Genomic DNA, 14114 nt, shown 5'->3' on the forward strand with positions numbered 1-14114 from the left:
AGTTTCCATGGCCAGAAACTAATTTCCCTGAAATTATAAGAAGTGATACTTTATTGAAAAGTTGATAAGTTAATCTTACGGCCGTTTGCTGGACAAACAACTGTTTGATAATTACATTAATTTCCAGTAAAAGATATCACGATAATTGATATGAAGAATGGAATATTGACATATTAATGAGTAAATTACAGTGCCTTGTGATGAGTTACTGATATATACAATTGACCTATTTTTCATCTTCAATAATTTTAATGTAACTGTAATATGCAATATATATTAATCATATTCCTGATTAATTATTAAGATTCCCTGTATATCATTTGAGCTAATGTTAATGTACTACCCAGTGCGATTACAACACACACACAACCCGTGAAGATCGCGTGTACAGAATCTTTCTGTAGTGCAGTAATGTATTGTAAATTCTGTTCTGTGATTTATCAATAAAATAGCTTAGAAACTAAAAACTGTCCTGCCATATATTTCTTAGTAACTAAAACCCACAGCTTCAGTATTAGTAGAGAGACGCTGCCAGGTAAAATTAATTCACACGCAATGGCACTCTTTTACACTAATGCATTCATTTATATGTAATCTTTATCTATATCTGATTTAGAATGAACAGAAATCTGTGATAAACATAATAATCCAAAAAGACAAAAAGACAAAAGAACTGATAAAAATAAGCTGTTATGTAGGAGCGTCATATGCCATAGCTGATTTGTTCATCAATGACGTCATCAGCGACTAGTCAACTCGACTTTCAACACATAAATGTCGACTTTAAAAAGTATGAAGTCGTTCAAACCCAATTACAAACCAGTCCCAGCATTAAGTACTGAGGAACAATCTTCATACAAGTGCTAAAACTCCCGGAGGAGTAGATGGATGTTGCACATTCATGAAAACATATTTTTCCTCACCAGTAATGGAGATGTAGGTGATAGCAGGTGTGTCTGGAACCCAATCAGCTGGTGTTTCAGCTCTAATAACTACAGGTGTTTCCCCTGTTCATTTGGGATGAGAAACAGAGACAAAGAGGAAGATGGAGGAAGAGTAATGAGTTGGTGAAATTTTGTACACTTTTGGTGAGTAAGAGTAGGAGTAGCTACAAAAGTGTAGGAGTTCATTCTGATCTCTTGATTAACTCGAACTATAACGAAATTTAGAAAAGTTTTTATTTTATTTTTTATAATTGGCTGAAAGTATAATGTGTGTAATGTTGTATAATGCAAGTATAACACAGCAGTGTAATTGTATGGTTCACAGTAAATCTCACCATTCTTAATAGGATTGAGCTCCACGTTTGGTCTGTGTAATGGAGTCAGCACACCCTCAGACTGAGAGAGAGAGAGAGAGATTTCTATTCAAAATATGACAAACATCTATTGATTACATTACTGTAATAAATGACCAAATCAAAATTGACAGAAATCCCGTCAGACGTACCACCACCTTCAGGGTCTTTCTCACTCCATCATAAAACTCAAATATTGAAGCTTTCACCTCAATGTCATGATGTCCCAGAGTCATGGGAATAATCATATATGAAACCGCTATGCTGGAGCCTTTGTCAATGTTTACTGTTGTTCTGTATTTGCCTTTCTTACTGGCAGAGCTGCAAACATCTTCTGTCTCCATAAACTCCACACGCACCTGTGAAAACAGGAGAGAGAGACACAAATCTCTTCAATATCTAGAGGAAACTTCCTCCAAAATAAATGCATTTCAATTGAACATGAAATTTGTGATGATAGAGGATATTTCTGATATGTCTATGATTTGACTCCTGCAGAAATAGTCATTATGATGAACATGGTTTTAATGTATAACATAAATTAAAAAATATTTTTTAATATCAAATCCGATCTACCTTCTTCAGATTTCTTGGTGTGTAGTTGTGAATAATGGCCTTGATTTCCAGTTGTTCACCGCGCACAGCTGAATAAGGGATCTTGAGGTCAATGAAAAAGCTCTTAAAAACTATAATCTCCTCAGGTTCTGCCACACAGATGCCTTTGAGGAGGAACACAGACACACAGAAGGGTTTAAAGCAGCAGCTCCTGGATGATGATGATGATGATTTTCAGACCATGTATCATGTGTTTGCAGCTTCATCTTACCAAGTGTTGGTGACAGACTGACAGCCAAGATCTGCCAGGTAGTAATAGAGTCTTTCAGGAGGATCACTTTATCTGTGACTGGTGCTGGACTGGGATATGAGGAAAATACAAGAAGACTGATGAAGCACTCTTTTAATGCTTGTTTACTATCAGACTCTCAGACACACACACACACACACAGACACAGACACACACACACTATGTTGCCAACAATGTTCTGATTAAACTGTGCTGGATCTCTTGCTGCAGAATCACAACAATAAAACAAAATGCATAACATACTACCCGTATAAACCTCACACATAATATCAGTGAGTTAAGCCATTATATGATGATGACTATATTCTTATCATCAATCAGCTTACAGCATCAGATTACATATTCTCTTGCTGTTGTCGCCATAACAAACAGACACAGCTGCCAGAGAAAATCTAATGTTAAAAAGTCAAGAGCCTGACTAAAGCACACACTGATCGCCACAATGGTAACATCAAACCAAACTATTACTTTCAAATAAGTAATCAGCATCTAAACCTCTGTTAATTATTAATAAGAGCTTCTGAAGACGTCTGACAGAAATAAAGTCAGTCTGGTTAGTAATAAGTGAAGCTGGTAATGCTGTTTGTGGAGTTGTTTAATCAGATCTTGAGAGATTTGATGTATTTTATCTTCAGTTGATTTCATCCAAGGTTGTGGCTGGAAGTAGTTCTTGTGTTTCTCTTTCCTTCAGTGATTGTGCTTGTTAACAGCAGGTGTTCATCAATAATGCACAATCATTATTCAATCGCTTAATTATCTCATTACCTCCAACACTGATTAAGTGTTACATTAAACAGCCTGTAGTGTGCACACTAAGCAGTGTTCATTTCATCTGGGCAAACCCATGTGGGGCCTACATGGAAACTGAGGACAAAACTGGCTGGGTCCCAGTTAGATAGCCCAGGTCAAACCCATTTGGGCCCCACATGGCTCTGCTGGCTGGGCGGTGCTCAACTGACGGCTTTTGTCTAAAAGTCTCCTACTCACCAATTCTCACATAGATCAATCTCTTCCCAAAGCCAACTCTCAGGGAACAGAGTACGTGACACGATCTCATCAGAGTCTGTATAATATTCATCATCATCATCATCACCACCTGTTGTAACAGATACAAATGTGACAGAATTTACATTATAGAGCAAAAGGACAAACAATCAAGTCAAGTAAAAATATATCAGGGTTCCCAGCCCTGATTGGTGCTAGAGCCCTATCATATTTGCACTGTTTAATCAATTATTTATTTTCTGAAAGTTTCTCGGGGGAATGCCATACATTTGTGAGAGAAAGCAAAAGCATTATCATATTATTTTTCTTCCCATCTCATATTTTTTCCGTTAGGGGCTCTGTAGCAGAGGTGGAAAGTCCAGGGGTCAGAAAGTAAAAGTCCTGCCATATATTTATTCCACCCATGAACTCACACAGCAAAAACTCCAGTTTTAAATGAACTCTCCTGGGAGTTTATTTGGCTCCAGACTCAAGAGTGTTAAAGTTAATGAGATAATTTAGTGATTGATTGAGTGATGATTGAGCATTATTGAAGACACCTGATGTTAACAAGCAGAATCACTGAAGGAGAAAATCTCTTTTTTTAAGTTGCCATTATGGATATCGGTGTTGGCTTTAGTTGGGCTCTTGAACCTTAAACTAATATCGTTAGATTTTGTTTGGCTGTTCTATCAGTGTTATAACTCTCAGATGAACAAAGAGAAAAGCTGATCAGGTCATTTTGGTTGTGTTTCGACACAATCATCTTTTGACTTGAATCACAAAGCTCATTCAGAGAGTTAGGTTTACCTTGCTGATTACAGCAGTCTATGATTCTACAGTATACTCTTATCAATATAATCAGCATTTTCAAAATAATCCAAAAGATTTCTTTAAAGTTGTCCTGATCAAACCACTTTGAAAAGTTTTTTTTTTTTTTTTGGACACACTGACACCAAGAATCAGCCTGTGATTCTCAACAATGGTGACAATAATAAAGCATGTTGCAGTGCATTCTGGGTACCACCAATCAAAACTCATTCATGGCTCCCATCATGCATTGCGGTATGAATAAATTATGATCTGAATTGTCTTACTAATTTCCTTTCCCTAATTGAATATTCTTTTTGTCACCATTGTTGAGATTCATACACTGATTCTTGATGTCTGTGTGCGCCTTAAAGAAAGATTTTTATTTATTTATTTCAGAACAACTTTTAAGAAATCATTTGGATTATAATGACAAATCTGGATATTATTCTGTAGAATCACTGTGATGCTGTTATGACCAATATACATTTAAGTCAGAGATTAGACTCTAAATGAGTTCAGTGATTCAGGTTAAATGATGATTATGTTAAAATATAACCAACACCTGTTCACCTTTTCTCTTTGATCATCTGGCTGTTATAACTCAGATACAGCAGCCAAACAAAATCTAAAGTTAAACATGTAAAGGTCAACTGCCCAACTAAATCAAACACCGATATCCATAATGGTAACTAAAATTGTGATTTTTCTCCTTTGGTGATTCTGCTTGTTAACATCAGGTGTCTTCAATAATGGTCAATCATCACTCAATCAATCACTTAATTATCTCATTAACTTTAACACTCTTGAGTCTGGAGCCAAATAAACTCCCAGGAGAGTTCATTTAAAACTGGAGTTTTTGCTGTGTGAGTTCATGGGTGGAATAAATATATGGCAGGACTTTTACTTTCTGACCCCTGGACTTTCCACCTCTGGTAGTCGGTGTGTATTTGCCAGAGTTACTTCTGTGTTTTTACAACTGAGTGTTTGGATGAAAACTGAAACGTATTGTTAACTTGTGTTTATGTAGTCCAGTGACGTTTAATAAAGAGTTTGTTTGAACATTTGGATGGTTAAGACATCATGAATCTACATCTGTGTAAATATGATATAATATGTCATAATCAGCAAGTGGTGCGCATTTAATTTATTTATGTGCTGTTAGTTAAAACAATCTTGTGACACAACATCATGCTATCCAGCAGTGCAGAAAAATAAATAAATAATGTTTTCTGAAAATTTTAATCCGCAGCAGAAACTAGTCAAACAAAGACCTCAAGAATCAGTGTATGAATCTCAACATCAACATCAACATCATGTCGCAATGCATGCTGGGAGTCATGGATGAGATTTGTACTATGGTGGCACCCAGCATGCATTGCAGCATGAAGCTTTTTGTTTGTCACCATTGTTGAGATTCATGTGCTGATTCTTGATGTCTGTTTGATACCATAGTCTGTAAGGTTCTGTATGAACTGTGTATTTTAAAATTAATTTTAAGTTAATTGCAATTTGCTAATCCTTTTAAAAGTCAACTTTTAAATATTACATTCATCTTTTGAATATTAAACTCTTGCTGAGATTAACAACACTTACATGTCCATGATGATAATATTATCATCTGAGCATATTTTTCTCATGATTATTTCTGCTGTTTCTAATGTGTTAAAACAAATACACATTTATAACAATCAGAGAAAACTAATATTAAAGAGTCAAGGGTCAAGAGCCCAAATAAAGCTGACACTAATCACGATTCTGGTGACTTTAAATGAAAAATTCAATGAATTGTCAACACCAAAACCTGTTAATTCTCAATAAGAGCTTCTGTAGAGTCTGACAGAAATAAAGTTAATCTGGTTATTAATAACAAGTGAAAGCAGCATTTGAAAAAGACATTGAAAAAGAGGCATGATGTGATTGGCCGCCAAAAAACACATGTTAATCTTTAAGTTTTCATGAATTAAGATTTAATTTATTTATTTGAATGTATTGCTTTATTTATTTTAGAGTATTTTATGGGATACCATATAAAATATACCTATATTTTTTTTCATAAACACAAACTCTCCTCCACCCAGTGCTATTCTATCCAGAGTTACATTTTAACACACATTGTGTGCTAAAATCTACACAACATGTGTCAAAATGCTATCTACCAGAGGTGGAAAGTCCAGGGGTCAGAAAGTAAAAGTCCTGCCATATATTTATTCCACCCATGAACTCACACAGCAAAAACTCCAGTTTTAAATGAACTCTCCTGGGAGTTTATTTGGCTCCAGACTCAAGAGTGTTAAAGTTAATGAGATAATTAAGTGATTGATTGAGTGATGATTGACCATTATTGAAGACACCTGATGTTAACAAGCAGAATCACTGAAGGAGAAAAATCACAATTTTAGTTACCATTATGGATATCGGTGTTTGATTTAGTTGGGCAGTTGACCTTTAAATGTTTAACTTTAGATTTTGTTTGGCTGCTGTATCTGAGTTATAACAGCCAGATGATCAAAGAGAAAAGGTGAACAGGTGGTGTTGGTTATATTTGAACATAATCATCATTTAACCTGAATCACTGAACTCATTTAGAGTCTAATCTCTGACTTAAATGTATATTGGTCATAACAGCATCACAGTGATTCTACAGAATAATATCCAGATTTGTCATTATAATCCAAATGATTTCTTAAAAGTTGTTCTGATATAAAAAAAAAAAAAAAATCTTTCTTTAAGGCGCACACAGACATCAAGAATCAGTGTATGAATCTCAACAATGGTGACAAAAAGAATATTCCATTAGGGAAAGGAAATTAGTAAGACAATTCAGATCATAATTTATTCATACCGCAATGCATGATGGGAGCCATGAATGAGTTTTGATTGGTGGTACCCAGAATGCACTGCAACATGCTTTATTATTGTCACCATTGTTGAGAATCACAGGCTGATTCTTGGTGTCTGTGTGTCCAAAAAAAACAAAACCTTTCCAAAGTGTTTTGATCAGGACAACTTTAAAGAAATCTTTTGGATTATTTTGAAAATGCTGATTATATTGATAAGAGTATACTGTAGAATCATAGACTGCTGTAATCAGCAAGGTAAACCTAACTCTCTGAATGAGCTTTGTGATTCAAGTCAAAAGATGATTGTGTCGAAACACAACCAAAATGACCTGATCAGCTTTTCTCTTTGTTCATCTGAGAGTTATAACACTGATAGAACAGCCAAACAAAATCTAACGATATTAGTTTAAGGTTCAAGAGCCCAACTAAAGCCAACACTGATCACCATAATGGCAACTTAAAAAAAGAGATTTTCTCCTTCAGTGATTCTGCTTGTTAACATCAGGTGTCTTCAATAATGCTCAATCATCACTCAATCAATCACTAAATTATCTCATTAACTTTAACACTCTTGAGTCTGGAGCCAAATAAACTCCCAGGAGAGTTCATTTAAAACTGGAGTTTTTGCTGTGTGAGTTCATGGGTGGAATAAATATATGGCAGGACTTTTACTTTCTGACCCCTGGACTTTCCACCTCTGCCGACTACAGTCACATATGACACATATCTGACACAAGTTGTGTAACTATAACACATTAGTGTGTAAAAGGTTTCAACACACTTGTGTGTAAGAGGAATAACACATTAGTTGTGTTAAAGGTAATACAAAATGTGTAGTCCTTTATAAACACAGAGATGTGTTAAGAATCGACACAGGTTGTGTGTTAAATTTGACACAACGTGTTGTCCCTGAGCACACACACTACATGTGTTAAAATCTACACAACATGTGTTGTCCCTGAGCACACACACTACATGTGTTAAAATCTACACAACATGTAATTTTTAACACATCTCTTTTTACAGGTTGTGTTGTTTTCAACTCATCATTTTGAGTGCCGACACTCACCATCACTGTGAATGGTATGCAGTGTTTGCTATGTTCTCAAACAAACAGGCCAGTGTAAATACACGTTATTTGTATACAATATTTTGTCAGTTGCTACATTTTAATTAAATTCATAGTGCAAACTCTGTTAACTGTTATCTCTTCATGAACTTTTGTCAAAAGCAGCATTATCAGTTAGGGGTTGAAGTGTGAATAACTGAATAATGTCCAGTACAGTGAGTCTGTCCAGTCATTGAGCTTGAAACATTGTCTTGTACTTTGTGTGCACATGCATTCTGTACTCGACTATTGATTAAACGGTTAATATTGTTGCATCTGGCCCTTTCGCTTTATTTTTTAAAATGACACAATTTGTGTGTTAAAATGACTTACACATTTATTGTGTTAAATTTGACACAACATGTGTTGTCCCTGAGCACACTCACTACATGTGTTAAAACTGACACAACATGTGTCATTTTTAACACATCTCTTTTTAGAGTGTAAGAGCAGTTTCTCACCCGGTGATCTCCGTCTTCTCTTTGAAAGGAAGGGACACTCCGGCGCTAGAGGAAGTTTAATTAGAATGAAATTAGCATATGGCGCTCTAATGTGTGAGAGGGAATTCACTAAAATTGAACTTGGTGCAGTGCTTTTCCAGCGCCGATTATACCAACTTAAATTAGTTAACATAATAGACACTGGAGACATTCATAAATCTGTAGAAAATTATTTCAATTGTATGTTCATGGAAACTGCCCCTATGGATTCATTTTAGTGAAATATGAAATAAAATATACTGGTATTTTTATTAAAATTGAAGAAATTACAAATGTATATATATACCTGTTCTGGTGTTGGTTCCTCCTGCAGTGCTGGACTCAAACATCAGACCTGCATCACTGAAAACCCCCATACTGTCCCTTCCACCTCCTGCCGTACAGCCGGTGTCATGCTTCTCTATGACGTCCCAGATCTAAAGCAGGAAAGGGTAACACTTTATTTTGATGGTCCCTTTTTTCGTGCTGTTGACTATAAGTAACTTTGCAACTATATGTCAACTAACTTTCATTGGAGTATAAGTAGACTGTCTGCTAACACTTTATTGTGATGCTCCCTCAACAGACACTCTACTGACTATAAGTAATTTTGCAACTACATGTCAACTTAATCTAACCCTAACCCTACCAGTCTATTAATACTTAACTAACACTCTAATGAGAGTTAGTAGACATGTAGGTGCAGCGTTACTTATAGTCAACAGAATGTGTTAAAGGGACCATCAAAATAAAGTGAAACCCAGGAAAGATTTAATTTATTAGCTAAATTACAAGCTGTTGAGGAGCTGAAGAAGGTCCTTCACCTGAGTCTGAGTGAGTCTGTTCTTGTTAAGGACATGCACAGCCTTGTCAACCACCACCAGCCCAACTCTAGCTCCAGGATCTCCAGTTATCTGCAGCTTGACCTCATCTCTTGTGCCATAGGTATTCATCTTGTTCTTCACCTGAAGCTTGAGCTGTTAAAACGAGAGACACTGAATCAGATCTAGTTGATGAGCATTTCAAACATTTCTTGTGATGGTTGACCCACCGTTCCCATGCACGTGTCCTTCACGTCGACCCAGACTGAATCAGACACCACCTCAGACGAGCCCACATGGTAATAAGCCACAAAGCGGAAGGACGGCACCATGTCTTTGGTTACAGGTAGAGCCAGAGTCACTAGAGGTTGTCCTCTCCTCTTGAACCTGTCTGCCTTAACAATCTGACCTTTACTTAAGATCTGAAAATGAGGAAGATGAGTTAACAGTATTTATGATATTCATATGGTTTCAAACACAAGCTGTGGTAGTTAATCAAATATTGACATAATGAATACATTTGTGGTGCAGCTTTATTTAGAAATAACTATAATCTTTACCATGTATGTGTAATCTTGATCTTTGACTCCTGGACTTTGTCCTGTGTACAGATTGACTGTCATTTGATCACCGATCTGAAGCTCAGCAGCATCAATGCTGATGTGCAAGTAATTCTTGGCGCTGGCTACTTTGGGAATGTAAGCGAGAGCCGTCATCGTCTTCACTGCCTGCTGTTCATCTCTTAATTGTGGATCTTTGGTTTTTGCCTGAAAAAAGCAAATACACTGTTTTCTGATGTGCTGTGTAGAATATACTCCATTGCTTGTTCAACATATGTTAACTGATCTATTTTCCACCAGTTCTTCAGTGAAAGTGACTGAACATTAGTTTAGTTTGCAGGTCTTACAGTGATCTGCAGTGTAGAAGATCCTCCTAGAGTGTTGACTGTAAACTTTGCAATGCCATTGGCTCTTGTTTGACCTCTGACCCCTCCAGGATTGACCTCCACTTCCACATTTTCAGCAGGAGTCTGGTCAGGATTTGTTAAATGGACCTTTTATAGAAGCCAAAGCAAAAACAAAAAAGAAAAAAGTATATATATATATATATATATATATATATATATATATATATATATATATATATATACACTGCACATCACAATAGGAAAGAAAAAACCTATTGCAACTTCCATTTCATGCAAACTTAAATAGTTTATGATGTTTACTTGTTTACTTTTTAGTCAATGTTTCATACCGAGACACTGAAGGGCATCCCAGGTTTGAAGAATTGTGGTGTTTTTTTTAAGTGGATGGTGTACGGTGACATCACAATCTGAATGCCTCTCCTTTCTGCTTCCACCATTTCACTGCCTGAACACACACACACACACACACACACACACACACACACACACACACACACACACACACACACACACACACACACACACACACACACACACACACGATTAGCCTCTCATATACATTCACACACAGGCATGTAAACATACAGATGTACAGTATCTGTTGAGTCTTACCACTTTCTGTTAAAAGACTGACTGAAACATAGATTGATTGTCCAACCAGCTGGTTAATGTCTGGAAAGATCTTAGTGATCATCTCCCTGCTCAGTTCTGCCTCACCTTCTCCTTCCCTAATCTATTCATATGAGAAAGACAACAGCAGTCAACAAGACGCAGTAAAAAGCATTTTAATGTTTCATTTAAGTCATCCTTTAGGTGAAGAGAAATGAGATTGATCACAGCTTGTAAACTGTTTAATGTCTCCCACCTGAACTCTTTGAAGAGAAGAAAGAATAATTGCTTTCTTCTCACCATCCCTCACACCAAACATCACAAACGCATGTCCTTCCACCTTCTGTCCAAACAGGTACCTATAAAAGCACAGACAATTTCTGCTGTAAAAACTGAACGGTGACGACAACTAACCCTGATCCACATCCAGTTTCATTACATAGAAAAAAAGCAGCTTGAACATTTGTCTAACTACCTTCTTTTCTTTTTCCACAGTCATACATGTTTTGAACAACATGAGGGTTTTTCATGTTTTTTTATTTTTATATATGAGCATGTACACTACTCATTTTGTATATATATAGTTATCTAAAAAGGTTTAGTTAGATAGTTGGATTTTACAGTGTAGCCAATATACTCTGGAGCTGTAGCCTAGAAATCTAGACGCACCCTAGCAGCAGCCAAATGTATTTTGCAGCCAGGGTAGTCTAGCAACTCTCTGTTGACTTTCGAGCTGGAAAAACCAAACTCTAGTCAGGCCAATCAAATCGTGTATAGAGTCGGTGAGTGGGCTTTACATAATGACAACAGAGTTGTGAGTGTGACGGTTCTGCGTGAATTCCCTGCTACTTGAAAACAAAGAAGAGCTGCTGCTGGCGAACAGCGGTCTTCGAATCGGCTTTGGCCGCGACTCTGGAGGACTTGGAGTTAAGCTTTTCTTTGAGAAAAGAACAAGGAACGGCACTTAAGTCATTCTTAAAACAGGAAGATGTGTTCGTAGTTTTGCCGGCCATATACGGCAAAAGTTTAATCTATCAACTACCGTTGGCTCCGCTGATGGGAAAATGCTCTGGTTGGTTGTAGCGCTGTCCTATTGCATGCAGAGCGAAAAGACAGCCGTTTATCGGATTGATTGCCCCTCGGATTGAGCCGTGCCTATTGTGCACAGCAAAAACTCCAGTGTTAAATGAACTCTCCTGGGAGTTTATATGGCTCCAGACTCAAGAGTGTTAAAGTGTTAAAATATGAGTGTTAAATTAACACTCAAGAGTGTTAAAGTTAATGAGCTAATTAAGCGATTATCTGAGTGATGATTGACCATTATTGAAGACACCTGATGTTAACAAGCAGAATCACCAAAGGAGAAAATCTAAAAAAATTAAGACATCATTATGGTGATCAGTGTTAGATTTAGTTGGGCTCTTGACCCTTACATCATTAACTTTAGATTTTGTTTGGTTGTTGTATATATAGTTATAACTCTCAGACGAACAAAGAGAAAAGTTGATCAGGTGGTGTTGGTTATGTTTTGCCATAATCATAATTTGACCTGAATCACAAATCTCATTTAGAGAGTTACCTACCTCAGTGGTTCCCAAACCTGTCCTGAAGGACCCCCAACACTGCACATTTTCTTTGTCTCCCTAATCAAACACACCTGATTCAACTCATCAGCTCATTAACCCTTGTGATAATGAGCTGATGAGTTGAATCAGGTGTGTTTGATTAGGGAGACAAAGAAAATGTGCAGTGTTGGGGTGCCTTCAGGACAGGTTTGGGAACCACTGACCTACCTTACCTATGTCTACCTTGTTGATTACAGCAGCACTGTGAATTTACAGCAAATGATTTCAGCATTTTCAATATAATCCAAAAGACATTGAAAATTACTTTATTTAGACACAGTGACATCAATAATCAGCCTGTGAATCTCAACAATGGTGTCAATAATAAAGCATGTTGCAGTGCATTCTGGGTGCCACCAATCAAAACTCATTAATGACTCCCATCATGCATTGCGTTATGAATAAATTATGATCTGAATTGTCTTTGTAATTTCCTTTCCCTAATTGAATATTCTGTTTGTCACCATTGTTGAGATTCATACACTCATTCTTGATGTCTGTGTGCGCCTTAAAGAAAGATTTTGTTTTATCAGAACAACTTTTAAGAAATCCTTTAGACTAATTATAAAATTCTGGAGCTTATGATGTAGAATCACAGTGATGCTGTAATCAACAATATACATTTAAGTCAGAGAACAGACTCTAAATGAGTTCAGTGATTCAGGTGAAATTATGATTATGTCAAAACATAACCAACACCACCTGATCAACTTTTCTCTTTGTTCATCTGAGAGTTATAACTCAGATTCAACAAACAAACAAAATCTAATGTTAACAGTTTAAGGGTCAAGAGCCCAACTAAAGCAAACACTGATCACCATAATGGTAACTTAAAAAGAGATTTTATCCTTTGGTGATTCTGCTTGTTAACATCAGGTGTCTTCAATAATGGTCAATCATCACTCAATCAATCACTAAATTATCTCATTAACTTTAACACTCTTGAGTCTGGAGCCAAATAAACTCCCAGGAGAGTTCATTTAACGCTGGAGTTTTTGCTGTGTGAGTTCATGGGTGGAATAAACATATGGCAGGACTTTTACTTTCTGACCCCTGGACTTTCCACCTCTGGAAACTGCAGTTTTCATACTCCATAAATATATGTATTTTTCATAATATTTATTCACCATAAGGCCGTGTGTCCACCAAAGCGTTTTTAGCCAGCTGAAAACGCTAGGCGCTCTGCTGAAAACACCTAGCTGTGAGCGCTTGAGAGCGTTTTGGCAGCGTTGCGTTTTTTTTTTTCAGTTGAGACACTTGTTATGATACGGAATATCCGCGAAAGTGTTACCAGTATCTCATTTCACACATATTTTGTTCTCTTACGAGAGTTCTCTCGTACTGCGTTTTATCAAAACGCTACGGGAAAAGTCTCTTTTCACGAAACACTGAAGCAAAAATTATCCTTTAATTTTCATATATGTAAAACGCGTTGCGGCAGCAGCAGACAGCTGAAGCAAGACGGCTTGTCCGCTCATTGGCTGCTCTGCGGCAACTGCATAAGCCTATCGAGCGCAGGCTGATGCAACATCAGACCAATGAGGGCGCTTCGCGCCCTCCTCGCCACTTCCCGCCGAGACGGGCGTGGCTTACCTCTATAAAAGGAGCTCGAGAAGGCTGATTCACTTGATTTTAATCTCTTCAGCGAAGCGCACGCATCGCTGGATCACGAGGAAGCACGCGTCGTCTGATGCAAGCACTTCAGCGGGACGAGCCCTTGAAGCCGCTGGCCAACGCCGCCTTCT

General features: G+C 37.1%; 2 protein-coding genes across 15 annotated transcripts in view; both read right to left on the reverse strand.

Annotated features, from left to right (window-relative positions):
* The window catches only part of LOC311077813 (complement C3-like), a 501390-nt gene that overhangs the window by 35977 nt on the left and 451299 nt on the right, over positions 1 to 14114 (reverse strand). The window lies entirely within an intron of this gene.
* Positions 1 to 14114, reverse strand: part of LOC311077821 (complement C3-like) — a 72922-nt gene that overhangs the window by 35747 nt on the left and 23061 nt on the right. The window contains exons 8-22 of one of the 2 annotated variants that reach the window (XM_084106451.1): positions 11001 to 11103; positions 10748 to 10868; positions 10465 to 10580; positions 10115 to 10261; positions 9768 to 9974; positions 9438 to 9629; positions 9211 to 9363; positions 8694 to 8823; positions 8369 to 8413; positions 3150 to 3258; positions 2124 to 2212; positions 1874 to 2016; positions 1450 to 1656; positions 1280 to 1340; positions 924 to 1007 (exon numbers count right to left, since the gene is read on the reverse strand). In XM_084106451.1, the coding sequence (XP_083962577.1) occupies positions 924 to 1007; positions 1280 to 1340; positions 1450 to 1656; positions 1874 to 2016; positions 2124 to 2212; positions 3150 to 3258; positions 8369 to 8413; positions 8694 to 8823; positions 9211 to 9363; positions 9438 to 9629; positions 9768 to 9974; positions 10115 to 10261; positions 10465 to 10580; positions 10748 to 10868; positions 11001 to 11103 (1907 nt within the window). The remainder of the gene's footprint in view (positions 1 to 923; positions 1008 to 1279; positions 1341 to 1449; positions 1657 to 1873; positions 2017 to 2123; positions 2213 to 3149; positions 3259 to 8368; positions 8414 to 8693; positions 8824 to 9210; positions 9364 to 9437; positions 9630 to 9767; positions 9975 to 10114; positions 10262 to 10464; positions 10581 to 10747; positions 10869 to 11000; positions 11104 to 14114) is intronic. The other variant, XM_084106452.1, reaches the window with a different exon arrangement.

Source organism: Abramis brama (assembly GCF_963993115.1).
Source record: "Abramis brama genome assembly, chromosome: 2".
Taxonomy (NCBI): Eukaryota; Metazoa; Chordata; class Actinopteri; order Cypriniformes; family Leuciscidae; genus Abramis; species Abramis brama.